The sequence below is a fragment of the Sitophilus oryzae genome, unplaced genomic scaffold (assembly GCF_002938485.1).
Source record: "Sitophilus oryzae breed Bouriz unplaced genomic scaffold, Soryzae_2.0 scaffold_1494_pilon_pilon, whole genome shotgun sequence".
NCBI lineage: Eukaryota > Metazoa > Arthropoda > Insecta > Coleoptera > Curculionidae > Sitophilus > Sitophilus oryzae.
This window is the reverse complement of record NW_022146163.1, coordinates 2638307-2660560: the sequence shown is the minus strand read 5'-3', so window position 1 is coordinate 2660560 and position 22254 is coordinate 2638307. Positions and strand designations below refer to the sequence as shown.

General features: G+C 35.4%; 2 protein-coding genes across 2 annotated transcripts in view; both read left to right on the top strand.

Annotated features, from left to right (window-relative positions):
* Window positions 1-596: 596 nt before the first annotated feature.
* On the top strand, window positions 597-1142 carry LOC115877598 (craniofacial development protein 2-like). Its single transcript, XM_030893844.1, has one exon. The coding sequence runs from the start codon at window positions 597-599 to the stop codon at window positions 1140-1142; it is 546 nt and encodes a 181-aa protein (XP_030749704.1).
* A 10113-nt stretch (window positions 1143-11255) lies between these two features.
* The window catches only part of LOC115877495 (high affinity cGMP-specific 3',5'-cyclic phosphodiesterase 9A), a 543425-nt gene continuing 532426 nt past the window's right edge, over window positions 11256-22254 (top strand). Inside the window, exon 1 of the mRNA XM_030893689.1 lies at window positions 11256-11530. The gene's annotated coding sequence lies outside the window, so the exon portion shown is untranslated. The remainder of the gene's footprint in view (window positions 11531-22254) is intronic.

Genomic DNA, 22254 nt, shown 5'->3' with positions numbered 1-22254 from the left:
ATTTTGTTTGCATTAAATTAACTATGATACTATTTATTTTTTTTTAAATATTTTCTATGTAGAAAAATTCTCTTAGGTTAGGTTTGGTTAGGTTGCTGGGATCCTGTTTGAATCCTCACTCGGAGGCCTTGGGACCATTTGCGATACCCCTGTTATTGTTGTACCAAACCTTCCTCTTATTCTTTCTTTGCGTTAAAGGACTTCCAGCTCTTTGCAAAGTTCTCGATGTCGCTGATGTTGGCTTCTGCCGCTTCCTCTAATCCCTCCAAGAAGCCTTGCCCTAAATGCACAGCAAATGATCTATGGTTTTCTTCTTCCTCTTCGCATTCATTGCAGTAGTCGTCATTGGAAATCTTCCATCTCACGAGGTTTACCCTTATGGTGCAGTTTCCAGTGATGACACCTACAATTATGCGTACTAGGTTCTTTCTAGGTAAGGTAAAGGTCAATTACAATACGATGACTATCTAGTGATCTACAGCGGAGTTGAAAAACAAACAAGGGCAAAAGAAGGAGTAGCAATCGCAGTAGCATGAAAGTACCAATCAAACATACGGGACTGCAGTTATGTATCCTCGCGAATCTTGGTCGTAAGAATGGAAACAGAAGATCAAAAACTAAATATAGTGTCAGTTTACTCACCTGAAGACAATAAACCAAAACAAGAAAGGGAGTCATTCTACGATCAACTCCAAAATACAATTCAATCATTGCCAAGCGATCAACAAATATTAATTCTTGGAGATTTCAATGCCCGCATCGGAAATCAAATAATCCCTGGAATCAAGCAGAGGTTTAATGAAAATGTACTGAACGACAATGGAGAACTTATGATCGACTTATGCAGATTCAATGAACTACGTATTAACAACACATTCTACGACCATAAAGAGCAACACAAATTCACATTTAGCAATACTAGAGGCCACAGATCTACAATTGACTATATTGTTACAAACAGATATATACATCCACTTCAAATATTAGATATCAGGACGCTGAACTCAGCCGATGTAGGAAGCGATCACAGTCTGTTACTTGCAAAAATCAAATTAAAATTTAAACCTCATAAGAAACTAGGACAAGCAACTCAAGAAGTTAAGATAAACATCGAATCGCTATGGGACTTGTCGATTAAATAACTATATGAGAAAAGACTGACAGAGAAAATCCAAGTAAACCCAATAAAAGCAGAGGATAGCATAAATACCTCCTGGGAGAAACTAAAGAACAACATCAAAGAGGCCGCATGTGAAGCTTTAGACATCCTATAAAAAGAAATAATAGCACCAAAATAAATAAAACTCCGTGGTTCCGCCCAGAAATTAAAGAAAAATGCAGAGAGAAAAAAATAGCATACCTCAACTACAGAACATTACGCACACGAGAATCATTCGAAACATATAGACGAATCCGAAACGAGACAACAGCACTAGTAAGACATACAAAAAACCAACATTGGGAAATTTTCTCTAAATGAATGGAGAGTGACTTCTACGGACTTCAAAAACAAATTTGGCGCTTTATAGGAACGCAAAGAAAAGAGATTAACGAGTGAGTTGAAACAAATCACATAGCAAGGGAATCCTGGATTGATTATTTGTCAGAACTATACAAATCAGAAGAAATAGAGGTTGAACTAAATACACCCGAAATAATGACCAACGACAACGTACAGATTGAGGCAGCCGATATAATTACATCTCTTCAAAAGCTAAAGAATAGGAAGAGCCCAGGGCAAGATGATATCCCAAACGAATTACTTAAATATGGCGGCCAAAGTCTCATAGAGCAGCAACATCCCTGATTCAAAAAATTCTTTACCAACACAGGATACCCGATGAATGGCGAACCAGCACCACTATCTTGATGTTTAAAAGAGGAGATAAGAAGCTGCCCTCAAACTATAGAGGCATAAATCTTCTAAGCACCACACTAAAACTTACGACAAAAGTGATAACAACCAAAATAAACGACTTAACATGCTTAGCAGATGAACAGCAAGGTTTCAGATCGGGCAGATCATGCACAGACGCGGTTTTTGTCATAAGACAGATAACAGAAAAATCAATCGAATATAACAAACCAGCGTATATGTGTTTTATTGATTTAGAAAAAGCGTTCGACCGTGTGCAGCTAAGAGACGTTGTACACCTTCTTTACAATAGGCAAATCCCACACAACCTCGTTAAAACCATACAAAACATATATGAAGCGAACCAAATTCAAGCTAAAATTAACGGGGTCCTGACCGAACCAATAAATGTAGGCTGTGGTATCCGACAAGGTGACTCCCTGAGCCCTCTTCTTTTCAACATCATTATGGACGAAATAATAGGAAATGTACGTTTACTGAAGGGATACAGTATGGGCGACCAGGAAATTACTATTCTATACTATGCCGACGACGCCGTATTGGTAGCTGAAAATGAGAACGATCTACAGCGCTTATTACATCGATTTAATTGCACTGCCAAATCACTTATTATGATAATATCGACTCAGAAAACTAAATGCATGACGACATTAAAAGTACCACTAAGATGCAAACTGGAAGTCGAGGGCAATGTTATTCAGCAAGAGATGAAGTTTAAGTATCTAGGCATAGAAATCTCAGGATATGGTGATGTAGAAGCGGAGGTGCGAGAACGGACAACGAAGGTAACCAGAATAGCAGGATGCCTAAATGATACAATATGGCGAAATAAAAACATTGAGGTGGAGACTAAAGCGAGAATTTACAAGGCAACGCTACGACCAATAATGACATACACTGCAGAAACTCGACCTGATACAGCGAAAACTAAACAACTACTAGAAACAACCGAAATGAGAGTACTACGCAGAATAGCTGGAAAGACGCTTCTGGACAGGAAGAGAAATGAAAGCATAAGAAGAGCGTGCAAGGTGGAAAATGTAAATGAGTGGGTACTCAGCAGAAAGGAAGAATGGAACGACCATATCAGCAGAATGGACAACAGAAGGATAGTGAGAGTTGCACGCGACAAATCACCGCTAGGTCGCAGAAGCTTAGGACGTCCACGAAAACGATGGAGCGACAACTTGTCAGTCTGACCGGTAGAGACGACGAAACCAAACAGGCGATTCGCCTAGTATGAAGAAGGAAGAAGAAGAAGAAGAAGGTTCTTTTTGTGCTCTAGTAGTTGTAGCGCAGTCCTCACGATATTACCACGTCTTCTGCTGCTTGGCCTTGATTGTAGTTTCTATAGCTTCCTTCAGTGAGTTGATCAGGGGATGACACTTCTTATGGGAGAACTGCCAATGGTTTAAAACTTGGCTACACTACAAGCGATTTTCTAGGAATCTTCCTTGTCGATAAATTAATGACAAGAGTGACAGATAAAACCTTGACGATCTATCAGTAATTGAGTTCATCTGTGTTTTGTTCTAAAGTGTGAGTTGAAAGGAGACTAACATTTTTTGGTGACCGATAATTTGTCATTCGAACACCTTTTTCTTCCTTGTTGGAAGTTGTCTTGCCGCCATTTTAGTTTTTTGTTTGCACGGTGCACTTTGCTTTACAAATTTAATACCGTAATTATTTAGGCCAAATATAGGTTTTTAATAAAATTCCTCGTACTAACGTGCAGGTAAGTGATGATAAATAATGTGTACTATTTTTTTTATGCTTATTGTCATTCTCCCGATTTAGGTAATAGAAAAAGATCATCGAATCAAGCTGCATTTTATGTTTGTTCATCCCAGAACTGATATTTAAATATATATTTTATGGATACCTTCCTAAATATCAACGAGATGAGCCATCGAAAGAAACGGACTATAGTACAAAACAAAAAGGCGATCTTTTCTCTTTCCAACTAGGATATTGAAATTATAATACTGTATGTTTGAAATAATCGTCCAGTTGGCTTAAAAATGACGATTGATATTTCCCATATAATTTTACTTACAAAATTATGATATATATCTTCATTTCTAAGCCATCTATGCCGCCGTTTTTTTCAATGTATTTTGTCTCTTGATGTGTAATGTGTACTTGTAACATCATTCTTTTAATTTTATTAATTTTTCGTGGAGAAATTATATTTCTGTTTTGTATTTGATATTGATCTTAAACATGTCTTTAAAAAATGAGTAGGTTTTTTTTATGTAAGTGATAATTGAAAATAAATAAAGAATTAAAATTTTTAATTTTTTAACCTTCCTGCCATACGTGACAATCTAGTCCGTAGTTCCTCCTACAAGCGATATTGGGGGCGCTAGTAGCAATAGGCTTGTCAACAGTGTCAAATTTAAACGTCAATTTTATTTTCCACTATTTAACGGGGCGCTTGCACTTCTTCCTGTGTTTTGTGGCGTTGTTCGTCACAAGTGGTGGGTCAGCTCGGCCTCTCCCCTGGCCCCCTCTTTGGCGGGACTGCCCGCTTCTTGGTTGCCCACCACATTTCTGTGGTCTGGCACCTAGCACAGAGTTGACGCAGCCAGGACAGTGCTTGTCGGCAGTCCATCACAGTTTTCGATCTCACTGATTGTATGGTGATGTTTCTTAAAGCGCACAAGCTAGAAAATGATTCTAGTAAAAAAACTATTAAATGAATGCAAGACTTGCAAGAGTCTTGTAACAAGATCAAGACCAAAAAAGGACCTTCCAAGACCAGCGACCTAAAAGATCTATTTTGTTTCTTGTTCTTGAGTTATAACTTCATCATATAGTCTCAGAGCTTTTAGAAAAGCTAGTATCTGACGCGGTTTTACAGAGGTTAGTTTTCCATCTCCGATATCAGTCGTACCAAAGTTTATGGCACGTATGGTTGTTCTCTCGGCGCACTCAGTGATGGGGTGTTCTGGTGTATCCCCATTAGCTTCAATCTAATGCGGTGTACAATGAGGAGACAGTGTTCTGTTAGAAACCTCGTGATAATCCGATGATTTTTCTAGGTCGTACATCCTGATAAATTTCTTCGAGTTCTTAAACCGTTGGAGGATTCTAGTTAGTGGTATGTTCGTTCCTTTTCTGGCCAGATCGTTTGCTTTTCATTACCTTCAATCCCTTGGTCAGAGTAGGAGGACTTTATTTTTTTTTGCCTAATTTGTTCAGCTTTTCTAGGCATTCTTTGACCAAGAATGGTTAGATATCAATGGTATGATGGTCACCAATAAGAATCAAAAATAAAATCCAGAGGATCCAGGACACAGCTCCGAGATAGCAATATTGGAATAGGAAAAAATATTACCTATCTTATTCTTTGAGCTCTTGAAGTTAGGTATGAAATTAAAAACAACAATTTTTGTAGCAAGACCTTAACAGACGCTACATTAGTTTGCATATAACTTCAAAGAATATCCGCTGGAAAATATTTAAATCTACTTTGAGAGTTATACGGGTATGAACTAACTTTTCTTAACTCCCTTTAATTACTTGACCTGGTTTTATAAATTCCAGGTTTCCATGTTTCTATTCCGCTTTGTTTTTCTGTCGAACAATACGTTTGGTGAACAATGCAACAATACAACGGTATTTGAATCGTTCATTATAATCTTATTTTAAAGCTGGAGTGATGACCTAGATTCGTATAATGTTTATAAATAGAAGTGTGAGGAATAATCCAGAATAAATATGATTAAGCTTGTTTTGGAATCGACGATGCTAAGATTGTAATATTTTGGTGATAAATTATGAAGGTTTATTAAAGGAATTATACCCCGTCATTGAGTGAAAACGACGTCATAAAAGGTTTAGAAAAACATTTTCGTATTTTTAATTAAACTATGGAAGGACTTAAATACACATTTTTTAGAGATTTGGTATGTTAAGGTACCCATTCACATACAGTTCGCCGGCAGTCAAGAACTATCGATTTGCATATCGTCAGTTAAGATTTCTCCATACACATACAGGCCTCCCCGCCGGCATTGCCTGCAGGTCTAAATCTGCAGGTTAGTTAAAAAAATTTTATACATTTTCTTCTTCACGCCTGTAGCATTAGATGAGCTCCGCAGAACAATTAAAAGTATTAAAAATAAATCTTCATCTGGGACAAGCCCATCAGTCCCACTCTCAAAATGTTCTCTGAACTTCCGGAATGCACGTTAATCTATCTTACTAATTTAATTAACGAGTCATTCCAAAAAGGAGTTTTTCCAAACTGCCTTAAGACAGCAATTATTCCTCTGCATAAAGAGATAAAGATCAAGCTTCGAACTATCGCCCAAATGCTCTCCTGCCCACATTATCTAAGGTCACTGAAAGATTGGTTAAAAAAAGGCTTCTATCTTTTCTCCTTAAATATAAAGTACTTTCTACCCATCAATTTGGATTTCTAAGTAACAGTTGCACAAATGATGCTATGTTCAACCTTTTTAATAATGTATACTCTAGCCTGAATAACCATCACTCTACAGCTACAATTTTCAGTGATTTCTATAAGGTTTTCGACTGTGTAACTCATAATATCTTAATTAACAAATTGCAATACTATGGATTCAGGGGAGTGCCGCTCGAATGGCTTAAGTCATATCTTTGCAACAGAATGCAGCTTGTGAGGATTGATACGTCTATGTCTTCTTGTAAGCCTATAGAATGTGGTGTCCCTCAGGGTTCAGTACTTGGCCCTATTTTGTTTCTGGTGTTTATCAACGACATTGCAAATCTAGACATTAGCGGTAAAATCTGTCTCTTTGCGGACGATACTATTTTCACTTGGAGCGGCCTAGATGTTACGGCACTATATGATACTATATCCAGTGACTTACGCACCATTAAATCTTGGTGCAATTCTAATCTCCTATGCCTCAACCTTTCAAAAACTAAAGTTTTGTCATATAAAAGTACTATACAACCTTTTGTACTTAATACCACCACTATTGGCGCCGTGGACTCTGTGAAATTCTTAGGACTTGTTGTAGACAACTCGTTAAAATGGGACTTGCACATAGAAGCTTTATCAAAGAAACTAAGCGCTGCCTGTTTTGCGCTAAGATCAGTTTCTAAGGAACTTAACTCATCAACCTCTAGAATGGTCTATTATGCCCTTTTTGAGTCGCATCTTCGTTATGCCCTTCCATTCTGGGGTACTTGCTACGCGACAAAATTTGATAGTATTTTCAAACTTAAAAGAGAGCAGTTCGATACTTGTTGGGACTGAACAGTAGAACTAACTGCCAGAATTTCTTTAAAAATTTCAAAATACTGACTCTTCCTTCCTTATTCATTTTTGAATCCGTTTGCTTAATCCGCAAGCACATATCCGCTATTCCGGAAAGACCTTCTCACATCTATCCACTTAGGAATGCGGAGCACGATATTTATCTGCCAACCCCGAGCTCAGAACTAGTTAAGAGCTCAATACTGTACAATGCCAAGAAAATGTACAATCATTTGCCATTGAATATCAAGTCACTTTCATTCTTTTCTGCATTTCGCAAAGCTCTGAAATTATACTTACTGGAGAGAGCCCTTTATACGGTAAACGACTTTTTTGTTTTTGTTAGGTTAGGTTAGATTAGGTTATTAAAGGAATTATATCCCGTCATTGAGTGAAAACGACGTCATGATAGGTTTAGAAAAAACATTTTCGTATTTTTAATTAAACTAGGGATGGACTTAAATACAAATTTTTCATGTTTTCAGATGAAGAAACGAGATTTGGTACATGGCAAAAATCAGTGTTGATTAGCTTATTCAGTTAATTGAGGTCACTTCCTGTTTCACCGGAAATTACTACAACTTTAGATTTTTAAATGGTATCTCAACCGTATTGTTAGCAATGAATCAATTCTCACGACTCTTTGAACGAACGACCCGTAAAAACGAACGATCACATTGTGATCCGATTCAATTCTTACGACTCTTTTTTACGGTTCATCGTTCAAATTTTATGGATCCGTGCTGGCCACGATTTAATTGAACCAACCGTATTGTAAGCAATGAATCAATTCTCACGACTCTTTGAACGAACGACTCGTAGAAACGAACGATCGCAATGATATCCGATTCAATTCTCACGACTCTTTTTTACGGCCCATCGTTCATATTTTATGAATCCATGATTCAATTGAACGAACCGTATTCTATGCAGTGAATCGAATCTCACGATTCACTTTTAATACTCGTTCAAATGACCGACTCGTTCAATCTTTGCTAACCTATCAGGTCGCGGTGATTAATTTTCCCTCCCATAGAATCAACAACCCCAACTCAAACCGATATATTTTTTTTTGATTACACAGTGTATCAAATGCCGTATTTTGCTATTCACAACCATTCACAATCGATTAGATTGTCCTGAAACTCCTGCGGCATGGTATATACGGATATACGTATCTAGTAAATTTGAACAAACTGCAATATACGCTGAACGCGGCGCGTATATTTCGGCAACTACAGCTATAAAGGATTATTTCGGATGCAAATAGATGCTGTTGCGTTGCCTCTTTTGTTTGAATTAAATGATAAATAAGCCAATAATTACCTCAGTCAAAGTGCTTAAATGTGAAATAGTACCACAATGGTATATTAACAAAAAATAAAACTAAAATAATTGGTATTAAGCACAAATATCACATTTATCTAACAGTATTTAGAGTAGTTCATTAGTGTGGCCTTATCGGATAACAAAATCAAATATTTAATTCAAAAACTAGGAGAACAATTTTTAATAATTCTTCTTAAAAGTAGAAAATCCTTCTGTTAAAAAATAATATGATTTTTATTCGACAGAAAGTTGATTAACAAATAAAATACATATATTTACAAATTAAATATGTTACGATGAAAGTCGAAAATTTAGTGATTGTTAACATTCACTAGGTTAGCAATTACGCACTGGACCTGTGAATTTGGCATTTTAAAGACATTTGTCGAGTTTTCCTAATTATTTTAGGCCAGTAAGCGAGGATAGTAATGGGGTATTACCTCCGAATTCTTGACGTGCGATAAAATAAAGGAGTTATTAAGGAAATCCAGTGTTTTATTTAATAAATACGAGTTTTATTGTGACATATATTTTTGAACGCATGAACAGAACCATCAACCCTTATCTGGCCAAAGTAGTCTCTGGCCACCAAAGAGGCTGGGACAAATTTCTTCGTCTGTTCTTGTTGGCCTACCGTTCATCCGTTCAAGAATCCACAGGGCAAACTCCAGCCAGCATCGTTATAGGACGGGAAGTGCGCCTACCTTGTGATCTGAAGTTTGGTTGCCGACCGGGAGAAGATATCGTTGAAGAAGATTATGTCCATAGACTACGCCAAAGGATGGACGACATCCATCAGAGGGTCCGCCTAAATATTCACAGCGCTAGTGACCGAATGAATAAGGAGCACTACGACATTCAAGCTGAGTATGGAGAATAACAACCAGGGAATTTGGTGTGGCTATACAACCCGCAGAGACGTTGTGTTATTTATTTATTATCTCCGAAGCTACAATCCTCGTGGGAAGGGCCATATGAAGTCATGGATAGGATTAATGACGTCGTATACCGTGTCAGAAAATTGCCAAAAGGAAAACCGAGGATAGTCCATTTCAATCGGTTGAGCCCCTACCAAGGCGAAATAGAAGATCGTGCTGGGACCGTGAGAACCTGCAGCTTTGATCCCCCTGATTCGGAGATGTCCTTTGACGACTTCATGGCTCGTTACAACAGCAGTGAGAAAGCTCGCTATGGTGTAACCAAAGCAACCAAATCAAACCAAAGGAGGCCTCTTTTCCGTGCCTCCTGATTATTCGCTCGCTCAGTGTGTGGCTCGAGATTTGCGAATGCCCAGAGGAATAGCTGCTTCACTGAAAAGTTCGGGCGTGTCGGGGAACTACGCCCTACGCCTACAGGATCCAGAGACGTATAATATGGCAGCAGACAGCAGACAAAATCCAGGTGTATTTGATCCACGTACGAAACCAATACGGGAACAGGGATCGGAGTGTTTGGGCCGAGAGCTAATTACTCCGAACCAATGGGAACTTACCCTAGTATCCTACAGGCAGAAATCTACGCTATCGAGAGATGCGTACAACTTATCTTAGATAGGAACTATCGGAAACAAGAAATAGCCATCTTATCTGATAGTCAAGCAGCGTTAAAGGCGATCAACTCAGTATCAATCAATTCGAAATTGGTCAAAGAATGCATAGAGAAGCTGAATAAATTAGGCAAAAAAACAAAGTCCTCCTACACTGGGTGCCTGCTCACCAAGGGATAGAAGGCAATGAAAAAGCAAATAATCTAGCTAGGAAAGGAGCGAACACTCCACTAACTGGACCAGAACCGTTCTGCTTTCCAAGTGGTAACCAACTCAAGGCGGAACTCAAGAACTTGGAAGATTCCATCCGCAACCTGGAATGGAAATCTTGCAATGGTCTAAGACACTCGAAGAAGTTTCTGAGAGCTTATGATCAAGAAAAATCACAGATCTTCCTGGGTCTGAGTAAGAACAATCTTCGGATTGTCACGGGGTTTTTAACAGGACATTGTCTCCTCAATGAACACCTCAGTAGATTGAAACTAAGAAGAAACGGCGAATGAAGATTCTGTGGGGAAGATGGTGAAACACCAGTACACCTCATCACTGAGTGCGCCGAGACGATAACCATTCGTGCCATGAATTTTGGTACGACTGATATTGGAGATGGAGAACTACCCTCTATAAAACCGTCCCAGATACTGGTTTTTGTCAAAGCCCTGGGACTGTATGATGAGTTATGATTCAAGAAAGGGGGACACAATGGATCTGTAAGGTCGAAGTGATTAACCCCCCTCCCACTCATTCTAAATTCTAAATTCTAAAATTGATCCACGTCAACCGCATTTTACACTAGTATATGTTTGTTCCAACCGGACGAGAGAACCGTCCTAGAACGGTAATTTCCTATCAGTCAATTCATTTTTAAATCTTTACAAACGATCAAACTTTTCAAACAATAAGTGGGCGATTAAAAATTACCGTCCCAGGATCGGTTCTCGGTCCGGTTGGAAAGATATCCTAACTACAGACTCCGACGATACACAGACAGAAGGAAAAAAATTACGTCTTTCCAACGTCGTCAATTCCATTGCGCTTTCCAGACGCCTCCAAGCTCGGACATGATCCGATCCGTCCCGACCTTGTCCGAACTCATTTCGACGCCGGCGTCCCAGTCCCGCCGACGCGACTCATCCACGAGCACCGCGTCGCGACGACACACGTCCGCCAAGGCGCGCCGCCCCTGATCCCGCTTATCAATGAGCGTCGATCGTGAGCGATCGCGACGCATCGTTCAGTCTCGCATCGGCGATTTCACGGAGCGCTGCGGTCAGTTCGAGGAGCGACCGAACGACGAGAATCGTCGCAGGAAAACGGAAAAAAGTAAATAAAGATTTTTCCAACTAGTTTTTTTTGCGGTGCGGATAGTGTTTGGGATCTTGTTTATGTTTTTACTGATTGTGTTTATTGATGAAAAATGTATTTTGACGCTGTAGAAAATAAGGATTAATTATTGTTAGATCAAACAATAAGTGATTAGTGTTGTAAGACTTGTTTTTTGTTTTGACAATTGATGTAAAGTACTGGGGTAAGATATTTTTATTCAAGTTTCACGTACTCGTATAGCCGGTTTAAGATTTTGATTGTATAAAATATTATATTTTGGGTTTCTGTTGGTAAAATAGAAAATATTCTAAGCCATTTGAATTTGATTTTTTTTTGAAGGATAGGTAGTGTTTGAAGTTTTGATCTTGTTTTGCGTTTATTAACGAAATGTGTTAACAGAGCAAAAATCGTATAGGCTTTGTGCATTTCAGATGATTTCAACAAATTCCGACCGCAGCGCTTCAACGGCAAAAATCAGAAATTATCAATAGCTTTTTCACGCCGTTATGTTGATCGCATTAAAATAATATTGAAATCGTGGTTTTGTCAATATTTAAGTATTTTAGTTTCTTGCTAGTGCAGTTATTGAGATTGAGAAACACTCAGGTACGAGGGTTGTGTGATTTAACGCTGTTTCGGGTAGTAAAAATAAGCGAAAAAGAATTTGAACTAGGCGTCCGTCAGCGTTGTGTTGCGACAGTTTCAAATGTTAAAAAAATTGCCGAAAAAATGTTAACGCGTAAAGGAGAGCGTAATTAGGGCGTTGTTGGGTGCAATAACATTCAATAACTCAACTTTCCCGGATATTCAACTCCCCCTCCCCCCTATTTTAATATAATGTTTTTATAATTGCCACTCGAACAAAACATGAAACACTCGAAGAAACATGGTAATGACAGTTATTACCTGTCATTTTAATTTACCAGTAAATTGTATTTTCTGTCACTTTTTGTTTGTCAAAAACCTTTCCTGACCCGTTGGACAAACTTTACATACCTACCTACTTATTAAACTATAAATTTGTCTCATTTTTTAATATCTGCTATGTGGTAGTAAGCTTAGGTAGTAAGCAATTGATTTCTTTTTCATATTTTGTTGCTGAAAATCGGAAAAAATAACAATTTTTAAATGATGTACTTATACAGGATCCGGCAATAGTGCGTCGGGCATTTGTAGAATAAAAAAACTTGGGAATTTTGTTTAAGTGCAAACCTAAAGTATGTACGAGGATCTATTTCAGAAAAATACTTTAACTTCTATAGGGCGAGTCAAAAAAGTTTGAGTTGATCGCGATGAGTTTTTTAAAATGGAACACCCTGTATATTATTGCATTTTTGGCTTCCTTTCAGATCACTTTATATAATTCTAAGATATGAGTAAATGTATTTTGATAATTTCAGATTAATATCTCTGAAATAAATAAAACCTTCCTTAAAAAATTATTACAAATACAAGAACTGTCATGAAATAAAAATTTTATTAGGTATTTACTTTAGATGGTCTATAATTACTTTGCTATAAATATCGTAACCTTAAACCATACGGGGTGTTCAAAATTCTACGCCAAACTTTCTAAAATATAAAATAATTTTTCTTAAACGAAACAGGTTTTTTAAATGGAACATCCTGTGTATTATTTTTTATTAGATGAAGAGTTAAAAAATGAACATTTTTTGTATTTAAAGTATTTCAAAATTTTAATGGTTTCGCAGATACACGCAGTATTATTTTATATGGCTCTTTCAACGGTAAAATACAGAGAAAAATCGTTGGGTGACTTCCATAAAAAATTACTGTGGAAAATGCCATATGAAATACCTATAAAACCACGAATATCTGCGGAACCGTTAAAAATTTTGAAATACTCTAAGTACAAAAAAAGTAAATACCTAATATAGTTTTTATTACAGGGCTGTTTACGTATTTTTAATAATTTTTATAAAAAAGACTGAAAACCATACTGTATTTTTAATTTATTTATTAATATCTGTGAAACTATTGAGATATATTTACTCATATCTTAGGATTTGTAAAGTGATCTGAAAGTAGGCCAAAAAATGCAATAATATACAGGGTGTTCCATTAAAAAAAATCATCCCGATGCACTCACTTTTTGGTGCCACCCTGTAGAAGTTAAAATATTTTCCTGAAATACATCCTAGTATATACTTTATGTTTGCGCTTAAACAAAATTCCCAATTTTTTATTCCAGGAGCTACAGATGCCGGAGGCACTATTGCCGCACCCTGTATGAAACAAATTTACACCCACGACTTTCAAACAATTGATGTGTAGTATATTTATTATTATATAATAAAATATATATTAAAATACATAAACAGTCCTGAAATAAAAACTATATTAGGTATTTACTTTTTTTGTACTTAGAGTATTTCAAAATTTTTAACGGTTCCGCAGATATTCGTGGTTTTATAGGTATTTCATATGGCATTTTCCACAGTAATTTTTTATGGAAGTCACCCAACGATTTTTCTCTGTATTTTACCGTTGAAAGAGCCATATAAAATAATACTGCGTGTATCTGCGAAACCATTAAAAATTTTGAAATACTTTAAATACAAAAAATGTTCATTTTTAACTCTTCATCTAATAAAAAATAATACACAGGATGTTCCATTTAAAAAACCTGTTTCGTTTAAGAAAAATTATTTTATATTTTAGAAAGTTTGGCGTAGAATTTTGAACACCCCGTATGGTTTAAGGTTACGATATTTATAGCAAAGTAATTATAGACCATCTAAAGTAAATACCTAATAAAATTTTTATTTCATGACAGTTCTTGTATTTGTAATAATTTTTTAAGGAAGGTTTTATTTATTTCAGAGATATTAATCTGAAATTATCAAAATACATTTACTCATATCTTAGAATTATATAAAGTGATCTGAAAGGAAGCCAAAAATGCAATAATATACAGGGTGTTCCATTTAAAAAAACTCATCGCGATCAACTCAAACTTTTTTGACTCACCCTATAGAAGTTAAAGTATTTTTCTGAAATAGATCCTCGTACATACTTTAGGTTTGCACTTAAACAAAATTCCCAATTTTTTATTCCAGGAGCTACAGATGCCCGAGGCACTATTGCCGCACCGTGTATGAAACAAATTTACACCCACGACTTTCAAACAATTGATGTGTAGTATATTTTCACAGGTTGCCATGACAACGATAACGATTTATTATGTGTTTATAACGTCAAAGCTTTTTTGCATTTAAATAATTATTATTTTCGGACGCTACAAATACCGAAAAGAACGAAAAATTAGACACTGACAATGAAATATCCAATGAATGGTCTCCGATTCCGCTTTGTTTCCTAGCTACAGGGTGTTAGTCTTAATATTTTTTTCGATTTATTATAATTTTCTTCCAAGTACTTTTAGCGTTTCGAATGAAATTTTGAGGGTAAAAGTTACTATAAATGCGACATATTTTAAAGCCAAAAAAGTGGCAAAAAGTGTCATTATCATTGGAATATTTTTCTAAAAAAAGTATGTACGCCACTGACTTTTTTTTCTCTATTCTTAGTGAAATAGTGTAAGCAGTTTAATGCCGATTAAAAGTTGTCTTTCAATATTTTGTCTATTTCGGCCTCCTTGATGAGATAAACGCAATTTTATTAATTTGCCTTGATCCAAGTCTAACTGCAACCTTTAAAAAAAAATAATATCATTAACTTGCGACAGTTTAATTAAAGTTAATTCCCCATCAAAAAAATATGAAAAAAGGTCCTATAAACATGGGTAATATGTTTTAGAGTTACAAGATGTTAACATTTTTTAAAATTAGTTTTTTTTGTAATTGTCTTAAATACAATTATTTTTTTATTTCAAATTGCTGTAGGTTGAATTAATAGTAATAATAACTAATAGTAGCAATATTTAATGATAAATTAGATCAAATATATAGTTTATTAATTTTATTTTTATTTTAATTTTATTAATTGTGATTAATAAAATTGCGTTTATCTCATCAAGGTGGCCGAATTCAACGAAATATCAAGAGATCTAACTAACAAACTTTTAATTGGCATTAAACGGCCTACACAATTTTGATATCAAAAGAAAAAAGTCAGTGGCGTACATGTTTTTTTTTGAAAAATATTCCAGTGATAACCAATATGCAAGTCCCTGATGAATTTATCTAGTAGTTTTTTAGCATTAAAATATGTAGCACTTATAGTAACTTTTACCTTCCAGATTTCATTCGAATCACCAAAAGTACTTCGAAGAAAATTATAATAAATGGGAAGATTAATAAGATTTTAACACCCTGTAGCTACGAAACAAAGCACAATCGGACCTATATTGATATGAAAAATAAATCTTACTTTTACCTGAGGAATCTCCCCACGAGAGATGACACATATTTTTTGAAACACCCTGTATATTTGATATCAATACTTTTAGTTACGTAATCGAGGGCGCGATTTTTAAATTCATTGTTGCCAACCATTGAGATATGTATTCGGCGCCGGGCTGACTAACTAAAATTTAAATTTTGCGCTGGGGTTTCAGGTGGTAGCTCTGCTGTAAAAAATGTCAAGTTGCCGCATTTATTTATTTATTTCCTGACACTGTCATTCATTTTGACACTTAGTTTTGTATTACGAGTTTTTGGTTTAAATAAATAGTGTTGTGATACTTTTACTGTTTACAAGCAGGCCTTGCAGTCGAACATTGTTCTTTTTAAAACCTCTTTTAGTGCGAAGTGTACAAGATAGCTTAATAGCCGTAAAAAAAATCATCACAACTTTATTAGAATATTTTGAAGGGAAAAGCGTTAGTAATGGCCCTTTATGTCCCTTAAGTGCTGTTAAGAAGGTGAGTTTTGTTGATGTAAATAATAACTGTTTATATATTTAAAATAATTTATTTTTGTTTCCTAAAATATTTTGATTAAAAGAAAATATTATATGAAAGTGGGCAACGCTGTGCCCTCAAGCTTAACCACGTTGTGGTGAATTAGTGTTTTATTTTGCTGTTTAACACTAAAACTTCCAACCCTCAACTGTAATCTTTAAAAGTTTCAAAAAATATTAACAATAAAGTAAATTGGTGTATTGTTACTTGTTAATATACGGGGTGAGTCTCTTATATAAGTGCAAAGCTTTTTAGGGGTAGTATATTTTGATCTCACAAACACGATTATGAGGTTTTTATTGCGAAAAATAATTTTGAAAATTTTATTTTTTAGTGAAACATGAGATCTACCAGCCCCAGTGGCGGATACAGAGGGGGGGCCATGGCCCCGAGCCCCCCCCTAAAATTTATAATTTGTGTTAAATATTAGATTTTTGACACAGCTTTTGGGTTAAAAATGGCGCCATAAAAAGCATATTCTACATTTGGCCCCCCCCCCCCTAAAATAAATTCCTGTATCCGTCCCTGACCAGCCCTGATACCATAAAACAGTTTTTGTTGAACCTTTGGTACACAAATATTTCACATTTATTATTTCAGTCTAAAAACTATCCAGTCAACGTATATCGTATATTATTTTTGTCAATTATGACATGTACTGACTATTTTGATTCCAAATATCTTGAGTTACCTGTATTGATTTTTACCAAGAGGCCTTTTTACGTAAAAAATGACGGAAATATATATTTTTTTACGTAGTTGTTTTAAACAGGTACGGACGAAAAGTTAATACTCTTCAAAACGACTTAAAATATGTAGGTGGCGCGCTCTACAAGTAGGAGTTTTACTGACATCGAAATCAAATTTCTAATATTAAAAAACACCCAGACACCAATTTTTATCCAAATATCGACGTCAGTTCAGAAATTATTTGGAAAATATCGAAATAGAAATAAAACTTGTACCCTCTGTACCACCACATACATTTATACGAACTTTTTTACTTTTTTATCTGCAGAACATATTGCCGAAGTTTTCTGAATATAATTTGGACCACCCTGTATGCAATCGAAACATTATTAAACAAATGTTACTGTAGAAACTTCTAATGCTAGCTCAGTCAGGAGACCCCCGTTTGCCACTTTTTAGGGTTCCGTACCCAAAGGGTAAAAACGGAAATCCTATTACTAAGACTTCGCTGTCCGCCCGTCTGTCACAAAGGTCTATCTTATGAACCGTTACAGTTGCAATTTTTACAGATAATGTATATATGTTGCCGCTATAAGAACAAATACTAAAAACAGAATTAAATAAATTTTTATAAATAAAAAAGTACTTTCACTCAACATTATCTTTTAAGTAAGAATTTTACATAGAATCTGTCAAGTCCTCGGTGGCCGCGTGGTTAAAGCGTTAGGACTTTACGCTGCTATGACGTTGGAGCCTTATTGGCCGTAGTAAGGCAGGTTCAAATCCTAATCACGGCGACTTTTTTTTAATCGTTTTTTTTTAATTTTTACATATTTTTACATATTTATTTTTACTTTTTACATATTTATTATTGATCAATACAATTTTTAGTAATGTGTTTCTTCATTTTTTTTTGAATTACTTATACGCGCATTCAAAATTTCAGCTAAATCGGAAAAAAGTTTATAATAATATATAAGTCTGTCCAACGAGAAGATCCTTGACAGACATAGATGTGTCTGTCATTTTAATTTCAAAGTAGTTTATTTTATTTTACAAAGAAATAAGTTGGTACAACTGGAACGCATAGCAGGATATATTTAAAATTTGATTGACAAGATGACAAATGATACTTCAAAATATTGTGAAAAAAACTGTATAAAACTGAAAAAATGTAATCGAGTTATTTTATTTAATAAAAACGGTATGTGTTAATACAAAACTAACAAGAACAAGACACTACATACCAAAAAAATATAAAAAAGAACTATTATTTACTTTCAAGCTTTATGAAACTACCCGCATTTATGATTATATTTATCAATATAACTTATGTACAAATACAAATTTGTAATATTCCACAGGAATAAATAAAACAACATAGGTAAATAAAACAAACTATTTTATTAAAAATAATTATACCTTAAAGGTTGATTAATTAACTTTAATCTTAATTTTTTTAAACCAGTACCTTTTGACATTATTTTTCTGCAGTACTAAAATCCATTATTTACCTATCGTGTGATGTCGATATTTTACAGCTACTCCCGTTTTTAGTATGTGTTTAGTTTGATCCTTCTACCATATACGAGATGCACTTATCTACGACGAGATGGTATACAAACTTTAACGATGGCAACTTCATTGGTGTATAAGACTTTCTGCCTGGGCAGCGAGTATTAACCATAAACTATGCTCTGGGTCTACAGTTAATTTTCACTCGATTTTTCCTCCACTTGACTTCAAAAGACACAAAACACACGTAATAATACGAATCAAAATGCATCATCTTCCAAAACGCAGGGTATTTAACAAAAGTTGACACAAAATTATAACCTATAATTTGGGAAGACTTTGACATGCGTCAAAAATGACAAAAATCTAAAGGCGAGTTCATACGCATCGGCGTCCGTTTATCGTTCATCGTTCCGTCAAACCAATAAAATTGAAATACGATCTGTCATTTTTTAAATAAACCAATAAAACTGGTTAAAAACAACAAGACACGACGCATGACGGATTTATATTTAAACCCATCCATAGATAACTTAAAAATTATTAGAAACTTTTTTTAGTAAAATAAATAGATTGGTATGGGACGTCATCTGCTTTTCTTCTGTCATCGTCTGTCGAAATCTTACCTGAGAAAAAAAACAGAGTATAGTGTCTAATGTTGTATAGATAATGAATGGTACGGAACCCTTCGTGCGCGAGTCCGACTCGCACTTGACCAATTTTTGAAATAAATATTTAGTTTTCTACTCTTAAGTAAATAAGCTGAGTTTAGTTTCAACAAATGTGGCCAATCTAATAAGATGTTCTATCCCAAATATCAACCATTAAATTGAACTGGTGTGACAGCATAATCTGGCGTCAATCGAACATCCGAGGGAGACGGATATCGCGTTTTGATTGGTTATGGGATCGCTTGCGGAATTTAAAGTTTTATAGACGCGCCAGACGGACGCAAAAAGAAATGAAAATGCTAAGAAAATATCTTTTTTTTCAAACGTCACAAAATTATTAATTTTTGCGACGTGATTGACAATGTAAAAAAAATATTTTAACGCCTAGGCAGAAAAGTAAAGCCTAGAGTTTATGGAACCGGAGTTGTTTTTCGGAACCGGAAATTCGGTACCGTGTGTTTTAGGAACCGGGATTTCCCGTTTTTTTTTCGGTACTTTCGGTACTGACTAATTTTTGTCCAGTGGTGGTGCAGTTCAACAATCAGAAAGCAAGGGATGGTTTTTCAAAGTAAAATGGATAAAAAATTAAGATCGATTAATGAAAATAATATCAAATTATTAAGTAATCAGTCATGAAAAAATTAACATGGACACAAGTAAACAAAAAAGTATAGGCAACTTAAATTTCACATCAAACAACATAAACCAACTTAACTGAATTTGAGACAAAAGTCCTAAAATATTGAATTAAAAATGCAAATATCTATTAAAACATAACATAATAAATATTATAGGAACTTAAAAGAGAAAAGAAGCAAGAACGATAAGAAATAGCATCATTACTTATTTAGAAGAGTTTGATTTCGACCGCTAGAACGTATGGAAGGACTTTCTCAGATAACAAAAAAATAATTTTTTATTGTTACCGACGCCCGGTTCTGTGATGGCCAAAAAGATCTGAACCCGAATTGGTAGTATTAATTAGAGTTTCCCTCGGAGTTTCCAGAACCGTAAGATGTTTAATTGATGAGCATTGATAAACTCACTTACCACTCTGGCTGTATGAGGCCGTGCATTGTCATGCATGAGAATGAAGTTTCTCCCAAAATCATTGGCATATAGTAACACGACAGGCTCAAGAATTAAATCACGATATATGATTCCTGTTAGAAACCTTTCAAGAAAAACGAGATCGGTTTTTCGGCTTAACTGGACTCCTCCCCAGACCATAACTGTTCCACCTTGACAAGGGTGCACTTCCTGAACATGATACAACCGAATAAGATTTCTCGGTTCTCTCCATACCCTAAGCCTTCTCGAATCCGGATGAATTCCAAAGCGTGACTCATCCGTGAAGAGAACATTGGCCGATTGTTCATTCAACCACTGAACATGATCTTGAGCCCACAAATATCGTACCTCTCGATTTCTTCTCGTTAAGGGTTGAGCTATCCAGGGGCGTCTGCTTCTTAAGTTGACCTCTCTTAATCTATTGCGAACAGCGTTAGGACTAACGGTTACATTATGTGTTTCCTGGAGAATTAAACTAAGCTCTGGTGCTGTAAGAGTCGGTCGGCGTCGAGCATTTAATTGTAAAAAATAATCTTGCTGAGGGGTAGTAATGCGATGTCGCCCTGTGTGCCTTTCAGCAACATCACTACTTTCACGGTAGCATGCACTTAATCGCGATATTACACTTTGCGTTGTATTTAATGCTCTAGCTACGTCGATTTGGCGCATTCCAGCTTCGAGCATACCCATGGCCCTTAGCATTTCGTCTCTGTTAAGATGTCTACGCTCCATAATGTCGTTTAATACTAAACAGAGTTATTTGAATGAATTCTGGCCAGTTATCATGCCAATATCATATTTTCGTTCAATGATTGTGGAGTTCGTCAATTGGCAAGCAAGGGATGGTTCTCAAAAGTAAAACCGATAAATAAATTTTGAGTTTCAAATGAAAATAATATCAAATTATTAAGTCATGAGAAAGTAGACATGAACACAAATAATGAACACAAGCGAAAAAAAAAATGAAAACACGTAGCTAGCTTAAGAATTACATCAAACAACATCAACCAACCTCGAAACCAACTTAACTAAATTAGAAAAAAAACTTAACATTTTGAATTAAAGATGCAAATGCCTATAAAAACATAACACAAAAAAAATATAACTAATACATTCAGCAATATTATACTAAATAATAAAATAACACATTTAAACTTCAATAATTGCTAATAAACATTATAGAAACTTCAAAATAACTTCAGAAGTAAGAACAGTAAAAAATAGCATCACTACTTATTTAGTAGAGTTTGATTTCGACCGCTAGAAAGTACCAAAAGTCTTTCGCATGTAACAAAAAATATGTTTTTAATTATTATTGCCGAGTACCGAAAGAACCAGGAGTTAATAATTGCGAGTCTCGGTTCTCTATGTCTCAAAAGAACCGGGAATTCCCGGTACTTTCGGTACTGGGATTTCCCGGTTCTGAACCCTAGTAAAGCCCTTTAACTCCTGCACTTAACACCTACTCTGACGTCAATTTTATTCAACCTCAGGGTATTTTGACATAGCTGTCAAGCTCTTTGGAAAAATACAGAAAAATATATCTACTTTTTTGCCCTAATTTTGTGATAAATGTTTCAAATACATACTTATTCTTAAAAATCTTTAACGCCTGGCTTAGAGTATCTTAGGTTTGTAATTTCCATTAACACGTTGAGTGCAATGGTATTTAAAAATGCGTACCTATTTATCTTTGCAATTTTCTGTATTATTTTTAGACATATTTGCATGATGCAGAATCGAAATGAAACCAAAACTTGTAAATTTAGAATATGTATGTATGTCACTTTAAAGTGGCTCTTTAAATACAAATTCCTTATAGTTAAATATACAATTCAGGGAAATACATAAATGTAGGTACTAACCCACAGGGTGTTTCAAAAAACATGTGCCATCTCTCACGTAAAAAAATATTTATTGAAGTGAAACTTCTCTATGCGCGATGGGTGTAAACATTGAAGACCGTGACACACGAGACGCGTGAGGAAAAGTGGTAACGATTTTTGAGCGTCGTAACTCGGGCCCTATTTGAGCTAGGGGGCTGAACATTAGAATGTAGATCGAGGTTCGAAGAATCTGCCTGTAATGTTAAGT